Source organism: Cydia splendana, chromosome 18 (assembly GCF_910591565.1).
Source record: "Cydia splendana chromosome 18, ilCydSple1.2, whole genome shotgun sequence".
Classification (NCBI taxonomy): domain Eukaryota; kingdom Metazoa; phylum Arthropoda; class Insecta; order Lepidoptera; family Tortricidae; genus Cydia; species Cydia splendana.
In genome coordinates, this window is record NC_085977.1 from 8185446 (window position 1) to 8209940 (window position 24495).

The 24495-nt window shown below is 37.1% G+C and overlaps 2 protein-coding genes across 3 annotated transcripts in view; one reads left to right on the forward strand and one right to left on the reverse strand.

Annotated features, from left to right (window-relative positions):
* LOC134799554 (ribosome-binding protein 1) overlaps nt 1-17557 on the reverse strand; it is a 33781-nt gene extending 16224 nt beyond the window's left edge. Inside the window, exons 1-8 of the mRNA XM_063771988.1 lie at nt 17378-17557; nt 14227-14445; nt 13133-13309; nt 12654-12833; nt 10739-10889; nt 8526-8759; nt 7623-7771; nt 5921-6033 (exon numbers count right to left, since the gene is read on the reverse strand). Coding sequence (XP_063628058.1) covers nt 5921-6033; nt 7623-7771; nt 8526-8759; nt 10739-10889; nt 12654-12833; nt 13133-13309; nt 14227-14427 — 1205 coding nt within the window. The 5' untranslated portion in view covers nt 14428-14445; nt 17378-17557. The remainder of the gene's footprint in view (nt 1-5920; nt 6034-7622; nt 7772-8525; nt 8760-10738; nt 10890-12653; nt 12834-13132; nt 13310-14226; nt 14446-17377) is intronic.
* A 356-nt stretch (nt 17558-17913) lies between these two features.
* LOC134799499 (uncharacterized) lies at nt 17914-24035 on the forward strand. Of its 2 annotated transcripts, XM_063771912.1 has the most exons (5): nt 17914-18172; nt 18396-19735; nt 19917-20094; nt 20692-20799; nt 21677-24035. In XM_063771912.1, exons 1-5 carry the CDS (start codon nt 18079-18081, stop codon nt 23239-23241), a joined length of 3285 nt encoding a protein of 1094 aa, XP_063627982.1. In that variant the 5' UTR covers nt 17914-18078; the 3' UTR covers nt 23242-24035. The 2 variants fall into 2 exon arrangements, with proteins under 2 accessions (XP_063627982.1, XP_063627983.1); XM_063771913.1 differs by lacking the exon at nt 20692-20799 and having other exon boundaries at nt 17917-18172.
* Nucleotides 24036-24495: the final 460 nt, after the last annotated feature.

Genomic DNA, 24495 nt, shown 5'->3' on the forward strand with positions numbered 1-24495 from the left:
ATATAAAACGATTTATTCACTTGAAATATATTTATTTACCTATTAATTTTAAAAATAAAAACTATTCATATGTACGAGCAACATATCTAAATGCGTCTTCGCACAGACTTAGTTAAATTTAAACCGTTGTCTCTCTTCCTTCCTTGCTGTATGTATCCGGCAATGGCGACTTTATCAACAATTCTTATCCGGATTATGGAAAGCCCTAATGTGTGTGTGAAAACCGTTGTAGTAAATCAGAAACAGCGTTAATTTCAAGGTAAGATATATATTAATCTTTAAATAAAAATGAGCGTGCTAATTACCAAATTCAAATATAATAATTTAATCTTACTATCCCCGTAAGTCCCGCGGACGCTATATCGAGTCCGAAATTATAATCAAAATTCAACATAGATGTAAAACCCCGCATTGTTTAAGCTGGTAACCCTAGGAATTAGCGACGTTAGTAATTAGGAAGATAGATTATATTGTTTAATTTTTTGACTATTTTGTTTTAGAAAGTGAATCAGCAGATGGCTTGAGCGTGAGATAATAATATAATCCTGGGCCGTCATATGATTTCTTGGAAAAAGCTCAGAAGGGCACGTATCTGCCGCATATCCAAGCTAGTTTCCCGGTGACCAAGAACGCTGCGCGGAGCTGTGAAGCAGAAAATGTCCGATAACCGGATAGATGTAATAACAACTTGTAACCATTTGCCATATCAGTGTATGTATTCATATGTATTATGAAAATATTTATATCTTAATAATACGTAACTTTTTGTTACCTTTTATATTTCACGAATTTCTGAATATAATACCTAATCATTATCTTTTAACGTATTTTTTTACTTATTTGTGAAATGCTAATTTAAGAGCCCAACAACGTGCACACTAGCGCCACTGCTAAATAATCGTGATTATTTAAATTTAACGACATGTATTTAAAAAAGGGGCCGCTACGGACTGTATTGTGTATTTAGGTACCTTTTGAATACATCAAACTAGATTTTATGTTGCTGGATTCGTCGATCTATGAGCTCAAAACAAAAACGGCCGTTTTAACTTTGGACGGGTAGATTGACGAATCCAATAACATAAAAACTAGTTCAATGTATTCAGCAGTGGCGCTAGTGTGCACGTTGATGGGCTCTTAAAAACCTGATCCCAACAAAAAAGAAAAAAATACAAAAAGAAATTCCCTCTCTGGGATTCGAACCCAGGACCATTAGCTTCCTGAACTGGATTACTGCCAATACCCGCTAGGCTAAACGGGTTGTCAATTCTAATCAGGGTTGGGCAAAATACTGGCTTCCACGTATTTCAAATACAAAATACATTTTTAAAAGTATTTGAAATACCAAATACAAATTACTTTGGTGACGGGTATTTGAAATACAAAATACAAATTACAGTGTTTAAAATAATGTATTTCAAATACAAAATACAAAATACCTTTCAATTTTTTTGTTTAATCATTTAGTTTTTTTTAACGAATATCCTTTCCTAAAAACTTATAGGGTCATTTCGCTAGTTTTCGTCCACTTGACGAAATTTGAATATAAACCTACATTGCTGCACAAATTTGGACTGATTTCAATCCTTAATGTCGAAACAATATATATATCTGTCTACATATCAAAATTATGGATAGACCAGGACTGGTCCATAAATTCAAAGTCGCTCAGCGAGCTATGGAAAGGGCTATGCTCGGAGTCTCTCTGAGGGATCGTATTCGAAATGAAGTTATCCGTCAGAGAACTAAAGTCGTCGATATAGCCCACCGGATTAGCAAGCTGAAGTGGCAGTGGGCCGGTCATATTAGCCGTAGAACCGATAACCGTTGGGGTAGACGAGTTCTCGAGTGGAGACCGCGCATCGGCAAACGTAGCGTAGGACGCCCTAAGACTAGATGGAGCGATGACCTTCGCAAGGCGGCTGGCAAGAGCTGGTTCAGAGTTGCCGCAAATCGTGCTCAATGGCGTGCAATAGGAGAGGCCTATGTCCAGCAGTGGACGAGAGCAGGCTGATGATGATGATGATGATGATCATCATCATCATCATCATCTCAGCCATAAGACGTCCACTGCTGAACATAGGCCTTTCCCCTTGGACCTCCATACGTGCCGGTTGGAAGCGACCCGCATCCAGCGTCTTCCGGCGACCTTAACAAGATCGTCTGTCCATCTTGTGGGTGGACGTCCTACGCTGCGCTTGCTAGTCCGTGGTCTCCACTCGAGCACTTTTCGACCCCATCGGCCATCTTCTCTGCGTGCAATGTGGCCTGCCCATTGCCACTTCAGCTTGCTAATCCGGTGGGCTATGTCGGTTACTTTAGTTCGTCTACGGATCTCCTCATTTCTGATTCGATCACGTAGAGAAACTCCGAGCATAGCCCTCTCCATAGCTCGTTGAGCGACTTTGAGTTTTGAGATGAGGCCGATAGTGAAAGACCACGTTTCGGAGCCGTAAGTCATCACTGGTAACACACATTGATTAAAGACTTTCGTCTTGAGGCACTGAGGTATGTCGGACGAAAAGACATTACGTAGTTTCCCGAACGCTGCCCAACCGAGTTGGATTCGGCGGTTGACCTCTTTCTCTAAGTTGGACCTACCTAATTGGACTACTTGTCCTAGGTAGATGTACGAGTCAACAACTTCGAGTACAGAGACTGGGATGGGCACAACATTGGCATTTGACATAAGTTTCGTCTTGTCCATGTTCATTTTCAAGCCCACCCGTTGTGAAACTCGGTTGAGGTCATCGAGCATCATGCTGAGTTCCTCCATCGACTTTGCCATGACTACGATGATGATGATATCAAAATTATATTTCGCAAGTAGTAAATTAAAAATGAAATATATTATTTGCTAATCCGTCAAGTAGTCTAAAACTAGAGCATGGACGGAAACTACTGCAATGACCCTATACCCTGGCTGTTGACGAAAAGTTCCGCGCAGAATAGCTCGCGCATTGTATTTGCCGTACAAGTCGTACATTATATTTAAATAAACGTTCCATTTTAGGATTATAGAATTTAATTAAATGTATTTTGTAGAAATGTATTTTGATGCTTGAAGTATTTGAAATACAAAATACAAAATACATGTGAGTTCAGTATTTGAAATACCAAATACAAAATACTTTTCCAGGTAGTATTTGAAATACAAATACAAAATACAAAAATGTATTTCAAATACGTATTTCAAATACATGTAATTGAAATACTGCCCAACCCTGATTCTAATTACAATGGTATCCTACCACAGCGCTAGTAGTATAAACGAACTTTTGAAAGGGACATTTTTTTGTATGGAGTTATCGTTCTTCTCCTAGTGAGTATTATATTCTTTGATCCCGAGGCACATTTTTTCCTTAGACTTTATTCGTCTTATACGAAGTTACATATGTCTTTGATTTAAGCATAGCGTTATTTTCCCCTGGTAGCGTACTTACACTACCAGATAACTACTACTACTACTACTAATACTACTTGAATGATATGTTATTTATAACATGTTAACAGCTGTTGGATCTCCGAATAGTAATAAATAAATAAATAAAAATAAACAAAATATTGGGAACCAGTCTGAACATAATATTTTTGTCAAAGTCCTACAGACCGCAGAACTTGCAAGGAAGCATCCGACAGACTGACATTTTACCCATATTTCATTTTTTTTTTTATGACAGTATTAAGCAGCGTTAAAATAAAACGTGCAATAAGTTACTAACTGGTCTGTTTATTACGTGGCAATATGATTTACATAAAAATGTTTTGTGTTTATGGGTAAAACAAGTGTAAAAAGTGTAATGTCCAGTATTTTGCCCGTTGTCGATTACACGGCACTTTTGCTAAGTCCAATATGTTAGACGTTGCCAAGTATGCGAAGAGTAAAATTATTAAATTTTCTGGTAGTTTTTGTGGTAAATAAATTAAATAGAGGGATGTTAGGTGTTTCAAAACATTTTAAAAAGTCATTACTTGCCGTATTACAACGTAATGAACCAAATAGATATAAAAATATTTTTATGGATTTTATTCCTGTGGATGTGGTGTGTGTGTGTGTGTGTTTGTTTCCTGTTTGTGTGTGGATTTGTTTTCATCAAGAGATAGACCAGATTTCATTTTTTAGAGAAATATGTTAGGAAAATTTTGATAAAAGTGCATGCATTATTGTAAAAACCATTGCTTAAATGTTACTGCTTCCTAAGCCTCTACCATCAGTTTTAACATTGACATAACGCTCACGTCTACGTAATTTACTTTCTGTACATCTCGCTTCCACTATTGCTCGCATATGCGAGTACGAACGAGATGCATAGAAAGTAAGTTACGTAAACGTGAGCGTTATGTCAATGTCAAAACTGGTGGTAGCCGTACTAGAATACCCCGCTAAGTTTGATTTAATTTTAAATAAAAGACGTCAATGACTGGTAAAATTTTACCACCTACGAGCTATAAAGTTATTCCACAAATATAAAAATAATAGGTTTTACTTTAACTCATTACATAAGTTGACATTATCAGTAAGTTCAAGTATAGTTCAATATCAGTAAGTGTATTTCTAATAAAAAAATGCAATTATTCTATATTTATTTTAAAAAACATGAATTGGACTAAAAAACCTTATGCACATAAAGTAGGTGGTCTATACTCGGCAACGTCTTTTCATTACTCGGTTATTTACACCGATCCTGGCAACGTCCAACATACTGACATACTTATGTTTTTTTTTTCAAAATTATTATAAGATTTTTCATGATTTTTCTACAATAAACCAAAAAACGATGTAACACAGTTTTTTTGAGATTTTTTCCCTTGTTGATTTAAGAGTTAATCTTGGTTTCTCATTATACGTATATTGAAAAGTTGGAAATCCCACGCCGCCGCCGTGGATTTTTTCGTGGCGCGCCGCCGCCCGATTTTTTTCGACCGGCGCGCACGTCTACTGCGCAGCAGTCATTGGGAGGGTTATGACTGTGAAGTAGACTCTAAAGGCAAGAGGACCTTAATAGTACATTATTGTCGAGGCTCGGAAGTAGCTACTTGCAGGCTGAGGATTCGTTTTAAACGGACGACCTTGGGAGTCCGTTTAATTGAATCCGAAGCCAGCAAGTAGCCTTCCAGCCGAGTCATATATAGTGCTTTTCTCAAAAATGGTGCAAGAAATATAAATATCATAGAAATATTTTACAAAAGCAACTTTCTTACGTATATATTTTCACAGAAAAAAGTAGAAACAATTGAAAAAATTAGCTTTGCCGCCTTTTTATTTTTTTAATAAAAAAATAGAAGTGTATTTTTCTGCCGAAAATACGCCAACCTATTTGAGACAGCTAAATAGTCGCGGTACTAATCATCTGTTTGGCTGTTTAATGGGCCTGTGCCTTCATTTGATATGGCCATTTCAACTTTTAAAAAGTTTGGAACTCGACAAATAATGGAATTTGTATGCAACATTGCAGTCCCAAAATCGAGACTGCAATGTTTTTAACTTTTTAATTTTTGACTGACCATAAACTACGCGCTTCGCAACCTATTTTTTAAACGGCAAAGTCGACTTTGCCGTCCATTTTTGAGAAAAAATATTTTTATTCGCTAATACAGAATAATCATTTTTACACATTTATATAAAGGGGCCCACTGATTACCAGTCCGCCCGACGATATCGGCCTGTCAGTTATTCGGAGCTGTCAAATTTTTGTTCTAACTGACAGGCCGATTCCGTCCGGCGGACTGTTAACCAGTGGGCCCTTTACGGGTGGTATTCCAGCTGTCCAATTTCATGGTCCAATGTGTATTTGCGTCTCACATTTTGCTTAATGAGTAGACGTACGTAGACACGTACCTTTGTAGGTATATTTTTTGAGATTTAAATATCCATACCACTTATGTTGATCAAGTTTAATATAATGTTCATCTCGCTCACCTCAATTCCTTCAGTTTGGCGTGCAGAGCTTGCGAAGCCTCGACTTCGTCGGCCAGAGCTTTCTCCTTGTCGGCGAGTTGTTTCTTCAGCTTCTGCATTGGGTCGTTAGGTCCCTAAAAATATATAAATAATGAACACCAGTCCCATTACATTGAGACCAATGAGATGTCAGGAAGTATTCTTGGTTATGTCACGAGAACCCGCCGCCAAAAAGCCGCCCCCATTAAATCGAATTCACTCTCACATTTTAAAACGACTTCTACTCTCTAACCTCTACTCGCTTTATTGTCTACACTCTACGAGTCTACGGTATTACAACTTTTAGCAAAGAAAACTACCTAATACCAAACTTAGACATGTATTACTTGAATGTTCATGCCAAGTTTTATGATCTTTCAGAATTTTGTTTTAAAATGAGAGTGTAACTTCAATTATGTCGAAGTCGATTATGATACATACTTCAATCTCTTATGGGGCAGCCCGAACATCCCCCTAAAATGGCGACAAAGACGCATAGAGCTTACGGTGAGCGCGTTCCTTTAAGTGCAATAACGCTTGTCTGCCACCATCCTGTTAAGGGTATAGTGTGAATCAAACGATCTGATCTAGTTTACTCAAAGAGTCTCAAGAATACAATACCATTGAGTGGTAAACCACAAATTAGGATAATCACCTCGTAGTAAAAGCAGATTATAACCGCCTTAAAATGTTAGTATATATTAACGACTCTATTTCTTTAAACAATAGACTACAAAATACACTAACTAAATAATGGCTAACCTAACTTTTTTTGCATTTAACAACCATCGACACTCAAAAAGAATGCACCCAGTAGAAAAACAGCTATGAGATTCCATAAAATTTCATTATATTATCGGCTCTATAGTCTTATCATAAGGATAAAAATGCTTTGAAGGTAAGAATAACACTTCACACGTTTTGCATTTAGAGATAACAGATGTGCCGCCAGGGTCGTACTCGCATTGTTGCAATTGATAAGCACGTGGTTTATCTGTTTATGTCGGAATGTTATTTAGTGGTAATTTTTTCTGACCTATACCTAACTACAATTGTAATAAAAGAGCGAGCGAGACACCAATAAAAAAAAATAACTTGCCCGTTATCAAATTGTGGGACACTTTATGATATGATTGTAGTTTTAAATCTTAGTGTCTAACTGGCTTTCGCTCGTTCAGTACATGTGTTCTTATTCAATTCCTACTGATCTTTTACGCAACTTGTCTAAGTTTTACCGGACATTCCCTGCTTTCGATTGGATTTTGTAACTTGTGATTTTAACGACCCTGGCTACGTTTTACTGGACTTGATAATAATTATGTGGCGACCGTGGGTCAATGCGAGTGCAAGTGGACATTAACTAATATGTATAATAATTATACATTTTTATCTTTCTACATATTTTATTTAACACCAGAATACGTCCCTGTAGTGGCTAAGGTGCATGTGACTTTCCAAAAGATTGAATATGATATTATCTTTTTAGACCATTTTAACCCCATTCAACAAGAAATAAGGTTTAGAATTCAATATACATGCAATGTACTTCTAACTTATTTTGTAAGTAAATTGGTTGGCGCCTACGAGAACAAAAGCAGATAATAGGATTGTAATAGAACAATGCCATTGTTAGTACAGGTAAGTGAACAAGATCAGTTCAAAATTTTTTATCTATAACACCTACCTCGGTCCACTCGGAGTGCTGCGGCAGCGGGTCGTGGTGCTTGTTGAGCAGCGCGTCGGTGAGGATCTGTATCTCGGTGCGGGAGAGAGCCGCGTCGCGCACTACGCGGACGAGCTCGCCGACGTTCACGCCGCCGCCGTCACCGGCTGCTGTCACATAAATAAAATAAATGTTAGGGGACATATTACACAGATCAACCTAGCCCCAAACTAAGCAAATCTTGCACTATGGGTGCTAGGCGACGAACACATATACATAGAAAACACCCATGACTTAGGAACAAATATCTGTGCACATCACACAAATAATGCCCTTACCCGAATTCGAACCCAGGACCATCGGCTTCACAGGCAGGGACACTACACACGACACTAGGCCAGAGCGGTGGTCACATATCACATTTATTTATACAATAGTGTTTTCATAAAATTCCCTTAACAAAACTGAACAATAAAAGTAATGAATTCCCAATTTAATATAACACGGCATATTTCGACGTGTCGATCACGCGTAATTATATAACCAAATGCCGTATCATGATCGCGGCCGAGACTGTACTATTAACGAGTACCTAAATCGAATTTTCAGGTGAAATAACCTCCACGTAACTTGGTACATATTTGTGGCATTAACAAAAAACCGGCCAAGTGCGAGTCGGACTCGCGCACGAAGGGTTCCGTACTATTACAATAAACAGCAAAAAAAACACGTTTGTTGTATGGAAACCCCACTATATATAGCGTAGCTTAGTTATCGCGGCAACAGAAATACATCATCTATCACGGTTCATGAGATACAGCCTGGTGACAGACAGACAGTCAGACGGACAGCGGAGTCTTAGTAATAGGGACGGAACCCTAAAAACCTTTGAATAAATGATAAGTCCATGTAAATGTAAATTACCCATAAGCGAAAGCACATTAGGCTCGGGCTTCTTCTTCTTGTTCTTGCCGGTGGGAGCGGTGGCGGCGGCCGGGGCGGGCGCGGTGGTGGAGGCGGGGGTGGAGGCGGGCGCGGCGCCCAGCGCCTGCTTGAGCAGCTTGTCGGTGGTGAGCTCGCTGGGCTGCGGCACGTTCAGCGGGGGGATCACCTCCGCTCGAGCCTCATCTTCCACTTGTTTTTTGTCCGCCTTTTTACCTGTGAATTTGATACATTTTTTAGAAATGGACAGAATGTAAGGAGTAAATTATATTTTCACCACACCAGCTCGGAAAGGCTTACTTTGCACTTCAAAAACGGATAGCAAAGTTGCACTTTGCTAACAGTAATTCACATGTGAGGCAAAGTAATCAAATGCAAATTTTGAGTTGTTTTCTTATGTTGGCTGGTTGACTTTTAAATTATGATTTTGGATGCTAAATATTTAATAATATTCATTTGAATTTGATTTGGTTTGATTTTGTTCGATATTTTACATTTAATATTTGCTTCGGATGCACAATAAATATTTCTGATTTCTGATTTCTCGGGTTGGTGTGGTGAAAAATTTTGTGTTTCACTAGGGGGCAAATTTTGTTTAACCCTCGTGCTTTGAAACACTCGCAACGCTCAAGATTCCATTTTTCGAACCACTCGCTATGTTTGTGGTTAAATTTTGGCATCTTTCGCTTGCTCGGGTATCAATATTAGCATGAGCGGTTAAACAACTTTGCCCCCTTGTAAAACAAATAACTATTTTTAGGTTGTTATAGTAACTAACCTGGTTAATAACGTTGGGTATTTTGCTATCTTTGAATTATATTGTAGGATGTATTGAATCCAGTAACAACTTAGTAAAAATATTGAACAATGTTATTAGCCGTTGCTGCACTTGTAAAACTATCAGTATAAAAAACTAAAAATATACTAATTCTAGCGAAAGTCTAAGTCCCTGCAATTAATTATTTCGATCAGAAACTAAGATTATTTATTAATAAGTTGCAAATATACCTAGTGTATGTTCAACATTTTGTGATAAAAATTCGTTGATGTTAATAGATAGTTCTACTATAAATCGAATTATTGAGACGCATCCTTATAGTGGTATGGTGTCATTTGCTTGCTAGATTAGAGCCATTTAATGTTTACACTATAAAACCGATACGAACATTGTAGGTACCTATCTACTTACAAAGTATGGAATCGTGTGTTATATGTGTAGTCATTATTGACGTATGTTTACTTTAGGTAGTTTAGGTCATAACTGAAACAAAAGATAGCTTGCACTTGTGTCAATACGTTTCCCGTGTCCATCTCAGACAAAAGGTCCCACTTCGTCGGTCGCCAATAGTGCTAGTGCTTAAAGATGAAAATGAAAGTCGTCCTTATTGACAATCAATAAGGTGACACCTTTTTCTGAGAATGTCATCACATTCAAACGTAGGTATATCATTCGAAACTATATACATGTGTACCTAGTTTTTTTACACATGCTAAGTACTACTATGTACTAATTGTACGAGACATTTTGTAATATTACTACAGTTCGTGCTTTAATACACACTATTTAAGTGTTGTATTTTATATACAAATACAATATAAAGATTTCGGTTGTTTATAACGATCAAATATGCCATTTAAAAAGGAGCTGAATACCCGAGAAAACTTATGATGAGTCCATGATCAATTAAGGCTCATTTATCATTGCGACCTCACTAAATTTAAACACATGGCGATTTATAACAATTAATGTAGAAGAAAAAACAAAGAGTAAGGCGCAGAATATCCATAAAATTGCACTCACGCATTTCTAAAATAACGAATTAACCAACGATTCGGACGATGGCTGCTTCACTGCCTTGGCGAACTTTTCCTAAACCACATCTTTCTAGAGATTACATTAGACAAGCATACCCTATGGTTGCGTTGTTTCTTAGCAGACTTACCTATCTCTAATAATACAGACTTCTGAGTTTCTGTACCACAGTTCCTACAGTGACTAGAGTAGATAGACAAACCCTTTCCGTTGCTCCTTGAGCGTGGAGTTTCCGTACCACATCTTCGCCTACAATGACTAGACTAGAGTAGATAGACAAATCCTTTGCGTTGCTCCTTGAGCGTGTCGCTGCTATTGTTTGATGAGTTCCTGCGTTTAGCAGGGTTCGCTGCCGTTTACGGACTAGACTAGACAGACATACCCTTGCGTTGTTCCTTGGGCGCCTCGCCGCTGTTGTGGCGCTCGCGCTCCTCCTTGGCGGGCTCGGGCGCCGGCTGCTTGCCTTTACCGGCCTTTGCTGCCTTCGCGGGCTTCTCCTTCTTCTCAACCACTTCTTCTCTCTTCTCGGGAGTCTAAAAGTTTATTTTATAATTAAGAATGCTAAACGAAACCATACAAATGGAGTCAAAGGCTCCAACTATTTATTGTCAGAGTGCATCTCGTTTTCTATTTTCATGCATTATTGTGTGATCCATTTGACATTACCATGATGTTGTATGTGTGTTGTGTGTCATGTGTGTGTAAGTGATAATTATTGTCGCTGATTTAGTAATAAGATGCAGTGATTGGAGAGCAGATTAAATATAATATATTTTCTAAGCAATATCTTAAAGTAACTGCTTATAATAGACCATTGTTATATAAATAATGGGGGCCTGTAGGGAATAAATACTTACATAACTATCCAGAACTTGTTAAACATATAAATTACAAGAACAAGGAAGAAAGGAAACATTTAGATTAAATTTAAATATAAGGACTCTATTTTAAAGGGGCAATAATAAAGGTCTATTAACTGCCTGCTTTTAAAATTACTAGTCTTGATACCCATTTTCAAAACAAAATCTATCAATTTTCACCACACTATGTGAAAACTGTTATTGGCTATGAAATGTCAACTAGGTATTTTACTACAATAGTTAATTGTGTTATAATTATACTACATATATGCTAACTGCAACTACAGAGTAACAATACCTCTACTCACAATACAATAAGATGCAACTAAATATAATATGAAATGTATTTAATGTGTGACAAATATGTTATCTAAAGGTCAAACATATCTATAATTTTATCAATTGATGTCTGCATCGTCTGAAATGCACAGTAAATGTTGACAAATAATCACCAAATGTTGGTGATTACTGTACAAACAGTTAGATTTATGTATTTAAAATATACAAATCCTTACAATATTAGCCATGGAAATTTTCATTTGTTAAATTCGTTAAGGTAATCATGACAGATGATACGAAATTTAGTTATAAGAAATGTTGTACATGATGTATAACTAAAATAATGTAAATATTAAATTCCAATTTCGTGTCAGGTGACATATCTTTAACAATAGTTGCAATTTCCACCTTAAAACTTTTTTGCAATTGCTCATTTCAAGACATGAAAATTTAATTGCCATGACCATGACAACTTGAACGAATATTTAATTTACTACCTCCAATACAACCTGTACAAATAATAGATACACAACACCTGCAGTGACATCATGCAACTGCTTAAAATGTAATTTAGCCATCCTTGCCCTCTTATGTATATGAACATACCTACATATAGGGATGTAACTAAATCATGCTCATATTTGTACAATGGCCACAATCGCGCACAAAGACGACAGTAAATTTGTGCAACGCGACCACTCCATTCAAGTGGAGAATAAAGTAACGCTAACAAAATATACTGTGTTAACATTTCGTACAACAAACTTCTCATTTATTAACAAACAGGAGATTAAGATACAAGAATGAAAAATAAGCCACCATTTTACCAAACATTAGTATCATAAAAGCATAAAATTGATAATGATAACAAAATTATAACATCCGACTTCAATCACTTAGAAGTTAAAAACAACATATAAAAATTGTTTCATTGAATTCTGCATGTGTTAAAGTCGGCTTGTCATAGTCTAGCTAACGAAAATTAATAGCATTAATAGCGTTATTAATAGTTTCAACTTTCATTTGCCAGGCTCTAAACAAAGAAGTTAATTGTCTACTCTACAGCACTAATTAAAACCATCACCAAAAAGCTAATAAAATGTGCTATGTTATGTAGGACACACACGGGACTAGGGCGGATTGAGATCGCGCACTCACTTTTTCGGCGGCTAGAGAGGATTGCAATAGCTCAAACTCATCCTTGGGATGGATCTCCTCAAAGTGGTTGGAGACGGAGCCAGTAGGGGAGGGCGGCGTGCTCGGATCACTAATGCAGCTCGGATCCTCTTTGTTTATCAGTATCGGCTTTACTTTAGGATCTTTGCCGCGTTTGCGAATCTGCATAAAGGTAGCGCTAATTGTATAATACCCATTGGCATTGTTGTCAAAATTGGAAGTCTTACTAATTTGCTATATTTCCCACTTAGTAGAGTCAATAGTTGGAAGACAAAACATGTAGTATAGATTTTTTCCAGAACGCAAAAGTGAAACTAGCTAAAATATTTGAAGTGTCAAAAAATTGAGGATGTTAATAAAATACTTTTATAAATCACTCTATAAAGCATCCAGCCCCAGAATACTGTGGTGATAACCAAATGTGATCTATATAGTACCTAAGTATTTAGAGTGAAACATACCTTCACATTGGGTGGAGTATCCCTAGGAACATCTACAACAACAGGGGGACAGAACTCAACATGAGGCTTAGCCGGAGGCACAGTGTCTTCATCTACACCACTCTCTGCCGGAGCCTCACTCTCCACCTCACTGCCAGTAGTCACAGCATTATCCTTATTCTTCTCCTTCCGTGCTAGCTGCAGGGATATTTACATTTAAAATAAGGGCTTGTGCACAAATCACGCGAGGTTCGATAGGGGGCGGGGGGGTCACGAAAAAATCACGATACATCACGTTGGGGGAGGGGGGGTATAAGGAAACCTCACGTGTATTTTTCTACAGTGAACGAAACTATGAAAAAAACACCTACCACATGAGTAAATACTTTTTCTCGGTTTCGTTAAACATAAATCTTCACTCTGCACTTCAAAATAGCGACTCTATTTAACGAAAATAGAAAAATAAACAAGATTTTCTATATACAGTACAATTTTTCTTAAAATTAGGTCGAATGAAAAAATTTCAAAATAATACACGTGAGGTTGTGTGGGGTAGCCAAAAACCTCACCAAATATCACCAGGGGGGAGGAGGGGGTCAAAAAGTAGCCGAAAACACCTCGCGTGATTTGTGCACAACCCCTAAGACAGAAAATTTAATGCATGCAATTTAACATGTCTAATAAGATTCTAATTCAGAGTTAGAATAATTCATTGAAATTCTAATATTGTGATATATTTATTGTCATATTGCTGCTTTCTCAGTCTGAACAGATTTCCATGAGCTTTTTCATTAATTTGGTAGTTTTATTTACATTTTTAAACTATTAAATTTATGTATCAAAGATTTTTCTATACATATAAATCTCCACTAAATAATATTGTTATTTTATTCCAATATTATTGCAGACTTATCTGTTCAATTAAGTTAAATTATCCTGCTAATAGCAGAAGGAAAACAACTAAATACCATTGAAGCAAAACACTAATGTGATTTTTAATAATAATAGGTTTCCAATAAGATAATAAGGCCCAATCATATATGCATGCAATGGAATGTATTTAGGTATAGCATTAAAATTAATTCAATATGAAAAGTTAAAATAAAAAATATTACCTTTTTAATGGCTTTCTTGTTGCTTTTCTTAGGTTTGTTTTTGTTTTCAGCTAGAGCCAGCAGCTCAGTGGTGGCCCGGCGCTGCTGAGCAATGGCCTCCTCATAGCTGGTGCCCGAGGCTGAGAACAGCCCCATCAGCAGCAGCACAGCCACTACTACCACCCCCACACCACATAGCACTAGCAATGCCTGCAGCTCCATCGGATCTGCTGCATGCACCTACAACAAAACAAAATGTTATCTCTGACATATTTGATCAATGCTTGTGTTAGGGTTAGGGATTGCAATCCGGTCTGGTTTTTAATCCGGCCGGATCCGGACGGATTTTGGCCTCAATCCGGCGGATCCGGCCGGATCCGGCCGGATTGGTATTGCGGATAAAAAATTCATCAAGTCACGTATTTTATTATGTTTTTTAGCGTTATATTATGCGAAGTTAAGGATATTTTTTAATGGATTAATAAAACGGCTGTATTAGGTTTCCAAAATCAACGTTTTTGTTACTTTACCACTAAGTTTTTACGACCGGTCTGGCCTAGTGGGTGACCCTGCCTGTGAAGCCGATGGTCCTGGGTTCGAATCCCACTAAGTGCATTTATTTGTGTGATGCTGATGAATCAGATATTTGTTCCCGAGTCTTGGTTGTTTTCTATTTATTTAAGTATTTGTATATTATATATATCGTTGTCTAAGTACCCACAACACAAGCCTTCTTGAGCTTACTGTGGGACTTAGTCAATCTGTGTAAAATGTACATGTCTTATAATATTTATTTAATAAGTCTTATTACAATAATCAGTCTCACAAATGAAATCTTCTTTTTCTCTTAAAATATTTATAGCCCAACCCACATTTCCCACAAAAAGGTGCTTTCAATTCAACCATTTTAGTTTGAACAAACAAAATAAATGAACGTGCATACCTATACAAGTATACATTAAAACATTTATTCACACAAAAAAAATCACATTTTTAACGGGATAAGTTCGCCTTTGTACACATTTATGGTATTCTCTCTGTGTTATGTACTTATTTGTGCAATAAAGTGTTTACTACTACTACTACTACTACTACTACATTTTCCCGCTTTATTTAGTAGCATAATAATAACAAAATAACATACAAATAATAATAATAATAAATTAATATTATAGGACGATTTTACACAAATTGACTAAGCCCCACGGTAAGCCCAAGAAAGCTTGTGTTGTTGGTACTCAGACAACGATATATATAATATACAAATACATAAATACATAGAAAACAACCATGACTCAGGAACAAATACATGCATGGGCTCATCACACAAATAAATGTCCTTACCGGGATTCGAACCTAAGATCGCGGTTTCACAGGCAGGGTCACTACCCACTAGGCCAGACCGGTCGTCAAAAGTCAACATATATTCCCTATAATTACTTTTAATTCGACAAAACATTTAACTTAACTGCTGAAATGCTGAATGAAGTTTTATAAATATTTATTCATTATATTTTAAATGCAGGTAACACTTATTATAACTGGGCTATAATGGTTTGTACAAAATAAAACGAAAGAAACCCCGATTCTCACAGATCCCGGTGTTTTGGGTTCTTTCAACTCAGAATCACTAGCATATTCAATTCTGATGATAAAATAAAATGTCCCAAAAATTTGTAAGTACATTCCACTACGTCACGCACATACAAGTGAAAAATTTTTTCATACTAAAACGTGACGTAATGGAATGGACATTTTGGGACATCTTTTTTTAATGGTGGGATGGAGAATGCTGTCGATTCTGAGTAGAATGAGCCCAATAACGTCCAGATGTGAAAGAATCAGGTTTTCAATATTTATTTCTGAAAAAGCCCACTTACGGTGCACGGAAATCTCAACGCTACGACGACGCATATTTCGTCGGCTAGAAGAATGGCGTCAACTAACAAACAAGTGGTTGTTTTGCTGTTTGCGAGCGAGAAAATTCGAATATTGGCGAGAACTTTTAAATTTTAGCAGTGTTTTAAGCTGTTATTTTATATTTTAGCGCTTTGATTCACTTTACCGGATCCGAGACCGGATCCGGTGAATTTTGGCCGGATCCGGTATCGTGAAAAATGTGCCGGATCCGGCCGGATTACCGGATCCGCCGGACCGGATTGCAATCCCTAGTTAGGGTGTATTCCCATTTGTCCCCACCTGGCGCAGATGGGAATAGGACTTTTCATATGAATCATTCTTATTTGTCCCCGCCTTGTGTATGGCGAGGGTCACATGGGGTGAGGACAAATGGGAATACACATAGAGATTGTAACGGGGTCCAGGCTAAAGTGCTGCTACCCTTAAATTGAAATAAACATTTTTTTCTGGTATTTGTCCTACAAAATGCATAGGCTAAAAGGAGTTATTCTAAACAAATTTTGTAAATAGATTCTGATTATTTAAGAGCATATTTACAATATTATAAATAATAGAAAAACATGCAAGTAAAAAAAATTGAATGTACTTCTTTAGTAATACTATATGTTATCTTGTTTTACAATTTTTATAGAGGTATTTGATAATAACCGGCACGCGACGAATCGACACTTGTAAAACTGATGACGAGGACATTATTGTAAAGATATTTCACACTTATCATAAGTGACATGTTATAACAGCAGGACTAGGTTGTTACATATAGAGAGAGTTACTCAAAGCTAGGCAAAAGGGCTGAGTATTCTTGATATATGCAAAATATACGGCTTGCTAGTTAATATCGCAATTACCGCACAATTCAATGATTCGACTAACGATAACTAAAACATTATGCACGGACCTATTCAATCCTATTTTAGACGCAATAGGTTTCTTATAAGATGAGCTCCAACACGAACAAGAAACTGTGTGCGTAATTTAAAAAATCACGAACACAACTCCACAAAATGAAGGTATGAGCTGACACGTAAGCAATGAATGGAATGACACATGTCAAAGGTTATTGACAGTACTTTCGCCCAGGACAATTATTTCCAAGAACAGTCCTTGCTGCTATTTACTCCAAAAGCATTGCACTGTCTTGACTGTCTACTCTACTTCTAAAGTTCAAGTACTACATAAATTTCCATAAATATCTTATGACAATCATCTTTCATCCAACAAAAAACCTTAGGTGAAACTGTTAAATACGTACCTAAAAATCGAAGTCCTGACTGAACGATGATTATCTCCTCCGAATTACTGATATTTAAGTGTCAAGTAGAAATAGTCATTTATGATGATAATTATAAAGCCGAGATAAAACGAAAATAGGCAGCCCAAGCAAAGCAATCCGTCCGGACCGGGCCAACAGCAGCCAACAGCAAACAGCAAGATACTCGTTCAGAAATTGTGACTACCTATGTAGTTTTTTTTTCTTCTAAACTTGTATTTCGTTCGGAAAATTTTGTAACACGGACTTGCCACCAAAGAATATAATACTCACTCTTGCCACTTGCTTGCCACCAACTTGCCACGTACTGGACGAATTTTATCACCGCTTTTCTACACTTTGTAAAAACAATTAATTAATTAATGCAATTCTCGCTTTAAATTGTTTCTTTCCTGTACAAAGTTAAGGGAATTTATAATTCAGTTTTAAAAATCTATAAAAGTTGTTCTGAACGCATTCTATATAGGTATTTAATTTGACAGTAATTCTGTCAGTTCAATACTACAATCGTGAATCGTCGTAGCAAAATTTTGTCAATTAACAACAGCTGGCCTCGTTACGTTAAATATAGTTAATTGTGTTATGTAGTGACTATCAAATTATTAATGCATTTACTAAAATTGAACTCGGTTGCATGAAGAACCCGTTGGTACAGTGACACAGCGACGTTAGAATACAAGACAATGTCGATTCCTCCACTTGTTTGCAGTACTCCTCCTCCACCTGATCAGTGTGAGGACGACAAAGACCCCGAGGACTTTGATTTACAATATAATCGTAAGTTCTTTCCAGTTCTCTGAAAATACCACGCTTAAACAAAACCCAATGTAATAAAGCTCCACCTAGTTAGGTATATCGTACAGACAGGTCGAGTTCATTGTTACGTGTCTTATTTCCTCATATTCTGTCAGAAATCATATAAATATGACTATCAAACAGTGCAAGTCAATTTATTTAACTCTGTTTCCTATTTATGTAAGGAGTATGTTTTTATTTTCAGTATCTCAAGAGGATGACTATGATTATGGTAGTTTTTCTACCTATAATCATTTCCAATCTGCCATATCAGTAAATAAACCATTGAGTGAACCTGTGCATATAAATAATGCAAGTAATGGAGACAACACTGAAACGGTTAAAAATGCTTGTGACGATGACACATTAAACTGGACAAATACTAACATAGAAAACAAACTAAATCATGAACAGAAACAGGAAATTGAAGTAAAATTACATAATGAAACTGAAATTGATAGTATGAACAATGAAAACCATGAGGCAGAGCTAAAAACAGTAGACAATTTAAGTTATGAAGACACACAGACCAACAAAAAGCCAAACAATGAGGAAGAACTAAATATAGAGGACTTAAATTTAACTGTTGAAGAAGAGTCTTTAAATTCAGTTGTCAAAAATGAACTGTATGATAGTAATGCAGATATTGACAAGAGTGAGAGCTCTGATAAAGAGAAATCGCCCCACATTCCAGATGTTACCAGTATTATTACTAGCGATCTCCATGAGACTTTACCTTTAGACGAGATTACAAGTACCCCTCCAAGCTTAGATGATATTGATGATCCTCCTAATTCAATAGATGACCTGAAAATGGACAATGAAAATGTTACTGATTATATAGAAGTTAAAAATGAAACAGAAACTGATCCTAGCTTTAATATGAATGATCAGGTTGAACCTCTACAAGCTCCTGAAACATTTCAAGAAGTATTAACAGAAGTAAACAATGAAACTGATGATGAATTTGGAGATTTCAATGACTTCCACACTGCATCAAATATCAAACCATCAACAATCACATCTATTGTAGATGCTTGTGAAAATCCATGGGAAACCAATCAAACTGATCCAACAGACCAGAGTCAAATGCCTCAAAGTTCCGATTTTGGGGCATTCGAAGCTCATTTTGATGATACAGAAAAAACGGAACCAAGAAATGCTCCTGTTGGACAATCATTACAGCGAAATATTGTTGAGGATGATGATGACTTTGGAGACTTTGATGATTTTAAATCATCTGTACAGGAAACCAAGGACAATGAAAATGACATACAGGATCCACTAACAAGGGTATTAGATTTCCAATCAACAGAAAGTGAAAGTCAATTACTTGAGAACATAAGTAAGATATTGAATTCTATATTTGAAGAGGAAATACCAGAGCCTGAGACAGTGTTCGATGGTAAACTTGAAGGGATGCTGTGCGAGACTTGGGGCCACCTGCTGGAGACTGATGTGCGGCAGCCATATATAGTCAACTGGAATAGTTCAATAGGACAGAAAACTCTTTTGAAGGCTTTATGTATAGATTCAAGAAACATTGTAAGTTTTCTTTAATTTATTACAATATTGTTAAACATGAATGTATTCATCCCTCGCCGCATTTAGTTGCAGAGTTAATGTGATAGCCGCCCAAGTACAATTTACTAGCAATTTTAATCAATAAGCTAAATATATTAAATGTTATTTCACAAACAGTTAAAAAGAATTGCATACATTCCAGTTATTTGGGCCGAAGTGGAGCTACAACATGCCTAAATATGCGGCTAACTTGAGTGTTGCCCCACTACAACCCCAGAAGCAAGCCACACTGTCAGGCCAGACCACCTCAGAAGCAACAGAGAAGCATCTCAAGCCATCAGGAACCTGGTCTGACCCTTTCACGGCTGATGGCCAAGAATGTGAGTACATACTACACATAGTGTCACATGACCACTTGCAATAACAATGTACATTAACTCACTAGTCCAACTAACAACGATTACAATATAAAATGTGTGAGTGTGTGACTCAAGAAAGGCAGAAACATGGAAACTTCAGGGCACAAATATGATGCAGTTGTTTCTAAAGCATTACCAATTATGCTGTTATTAAGATTAAATTAATACTAAAAATATTAGTTGTTTTGATTCACATGTGTTGCTTTGCCTTTTATTCATTTTGGCAAAATTACTAAGTTAGAGTAATATACTAGTTAAGAGTTTGTACTAGTTGATAACATTCTAACAATTTCATGAGATCAAAACCTGTAAAAAAGGTATACAACACATATTTTTACCTTGAAGTGTAAGCTCTATAAATGCTACAATCATAAATATTGCACAAAAACACACAGTGATATCTAAATTCTCTTTAATACCTACAAATGAACAAATAATAACAACCGCTATGTACTAGACTGCTAATACAATAAGCTTATTTAAATCACTGTAAATTCTTTTGCATGTCTTGCACATGGATTAACAATCACCTGGTACTCTGCTTGCCCTTTATCCTAGTCACCTATGCCGAAGCCCTACTCCTAGATTTAGAACACCTCATGGCCACCCTAGACCAAATGGCCCACAACCATTCCACCCTCAAGATATCAGAGTTGCTATCCCACGGTAAGTGACACAGAACTGTAGCTAAGAAAGGCTAAACTAGTCATATAGTCTGTAGATTTGTAACTGGCCCCGAACTGCTAATCCTTTGTCTATTGTTAAGTAAAACCGCACGTGTTACTTACCTCCAAAATGGGGTCTTAATTATTCTAATTGGCACCTGAGCGCGGGCTAGTCCAACCCTCAAAAAACCAGTGTAGGTGCGCTCTCCGATAACGCGCATTTGCTACGCATCAGGATGACACATTTTAGACTGGTTCGACTCGCCATCAGTCAGTAACCGTAGAGAATTACCCGACCCTTTTTTTACAGGTATAGACAAAGGATTAGCGGCTCGGGGCCAGTTACCAATCGTAAGACTATACATGATTTGAGTTCCGTTCTAGGAATATAATAGTAAGAAACTGGTATGCTCGTGTATCAAAGCAATCCACTAGTGCGGGCTCTAATCATAAGAGTATTTCCTGCAGTTGTTGAGCAGACTCGATACGATATGATTTAATTATGAGCGACTTTCGGAATTACCCGATGTTCAAACTTGATTAGGAATTACTTAAATGCACCTTAACTGAATCCTTCTCAGCATTCCTAAATAGGTGCATTAGAAATAAAAGTTTGTTGGAGTATAATTATGATTTAATAACCCATAATAAAATTCATAAAACACACAAGTGACTTAATAGTATTAGAACTTCTGAGCGTGGTTTCATCATAAGAATCGGTATTGTGACGTCAAGCAAGTTTGAACTTTGACATTCTTATGCTGTTCATTGTCACTATAAACGGATTACGCCGAACATGAACCTTAATCTTAGTAGACTATTGTATCTCGTGGCCTACCGTACAGGCGTCTTTCTAATTATTTTATTATGTTTTTCAGCTTGCAACAAGGAGACTAACGTCGCTGCGCCAAAGAGGCCGACAGACTTAGACGTATTCGACACGGATCTATCAACGAAATCCGACAAAATATACTCGAGCACTATCGACGTTCAACCAATACGTCAAATCAACCTGCCCGATACTCACATCTTCACTCCCACCGACTCCGAGACTCCTCGATCAAAAACAATTCACTACAGCGGACCCTCATTTTTGTCGCAATCTTCTATGGAGACTGATAAAAACCCCACCGAGGAAAAATCTGAAGCTCCAACTGATGCTAAAGTTTTAGATGACGCAGATTACTCAGATTTCCAAGATTTTAAAGGTTCTTTTAAAGTTGATGCATTAGAAGTGAAACCAGCGACTACAGGACCAGCTTTGGATGGTGTTGAACCGCCAACAAATGCGAACCAGCTCCAACCAAGTCCATATTCCATTGGCTTACTGCAACCTATAAAATTAGAACCCATCATGCCTACTTTAAACTGGCCTTCGCCTAGAGAAGTGAAAGAAACTTTTGATGATTTTACCGAATTCGCTTCCAGCACCACTTGGAATAATGATGCCCAAGAAACTAAAACTCCCAGTATAGACTCCGAGAAGACTCCTCCAAAAGACGGCGCTAGTATTGTGAACGATAATAGTATTAAAAGCATTGAGCCACCTAGTAAGATTAACGATTCGTTTGACGATGATTTTGATACATTCCAGTCGGCTCTTCCATCCAATGAGCCAACTCTGGCACCACCTGTTAGCAACTTTAGTAATTTTGTAGCAGCGGACTTCATTCAAAATATTACACAGGTTGCATCAAATCAAGAGCCAGAATTAGATTATGTATTTCCAAAAATTGAAACTAAGTCTGACCCCATATCATTTACCAAATCAAACGATATTTTAAATTATAGCGAACCTTTTATGCATCAGAATAATGTAGCAATAAGTATGCCGAAAGTGAAAGAAACAGTTGCAAAAGCCCCGGCGCCTTCCCTCGCGCCGCCTCTGAGCGCGGTGTTGCAACCGACAATGAATTCGTCACAGACTCCACAGAACTCTGCACAAATTCTGCAACCTTTATCTTTAGAGAGTTTCTCACAAATCAACTGGCCGAATCCTGGAATTAACTTACAAGATCTATCAAGATTTAACCCCGTAGAAACACTGAATTCGCTGAAAAGTGACTTGAGCGTCAGTGGCAACAGCAAAGGCGCCTCGCCCGTGCACAGTCACAAGGCGCCAGTACAAACCCAGCCACCCGAAGATGACATATGGGGCGAATTCGTATCCAGCAAACCTAAACCACAACAGTCATTTCCAAAGAAAACCGCTACGTTCGCCGATGACGACGAATGGACCGATTTTGTGTCCAGCCCTTCGGTTAAACCCCAGAACGGATTAAACACGATAAGTTTAAACGTTCACACAAACTTGAGTATTCAGAAATCTACGAAACCAACCAAACAGAATAACCAATCACTTGAGATACCAATTACGCATTACATAACACCTAAATCGAGCAACCACAGTTCGTATAACGACAGACACTTTCAAAACTTATAACGACACAGAATCAACTGTACATCACTTACTTAACTGTACTTAAATATTTGTAAATAGGGTGGTGGTGTTTCATACAGTATATATAATTCCTTTTACCCAACGCCTGGTTGAAAAAAGGGCGCTATACGTGTAAGTGTTTTTTAATTATGCTCTTCATATTGTAATTTTATTCTAAACAGTTTAAAAAAAAGGCAAGCGCAAACAAAGTGAGCAAGGGCGTGACCAATCAAGCGCAAAGGAGGGTTCAGCTTCATTGCCTGTTTAGGTCAAGTCAAATGTCGTGAAGACGTTTGAGCCGTTTTACGTTTTGGCCTCATATCGGCCTGTTCAAACTCGTGAACCAGATTGAAATACATATGCGGGCTTACGAAAAGTTATAGGTATATAATCTAGTTCGTGTGTTGTTCCGTATAAAAAGGAAACTTAAAACGGTTGGCACTTACGTCATTACAATGCTCCAATACACTTCGTGAGGAAAGCGCTAGTCATTTTAAGGTTCTAATCTTTTCGAAACGGCAGTTTCATTCTATTCTTTTACTGACATGGCCAAATAAATAAGAGTTTGTTCGGCTTACGCAACCCTGCAAGCATCACTTAATTAGAAATTAATGAGGTGTTATATAACTTGATATACTTTATTTATTTTATTATAGTCATATGTTCCCGTCCAATTTGGAAGCGATGTGAATTAATTTATATCGCAAATTAATAAAATTGTGATTATATTAATATGTAAATACGTGATTTGTGAATTTTAGCCTATTGTAGTTTATTAAGTAGATTATATTTATTGATCAATTCTTGTTTAATTTCATTGTGCGCAGCAATAATTAAAATTTCATTAGTGCACTTATTGTGAATAATGTAAATTGGTAGTTATTCGTTCGTAAAGTATCACAACAAATAAGTAATTCCCTTTGTAATAAGTAAATCTAAATATGATTTATTTAATGCCAATTTAATGACTTGGAGTAGGTTCCTAATACCTATGTACGTTCAATGTTTCAAATTTATACGCTAAAAATTACTCTGAATTGTCCTACTTTCAAATATATGTTATAAATAAAAGCCGTTGACTTTAGCAATGTATAATGTAAGTAATATTTTATGATATGGATGGTCAAAGGAAGTACCTACTTCCCACTTGCAAACTTTAGGTAGATGCAATGCACTGCTGTAATGGCTTATCTACACGATGGCCCAACGCCGGCCACTCCAAGGGACGCAGCCAAGCGGTAGAATGAGATAGCAATA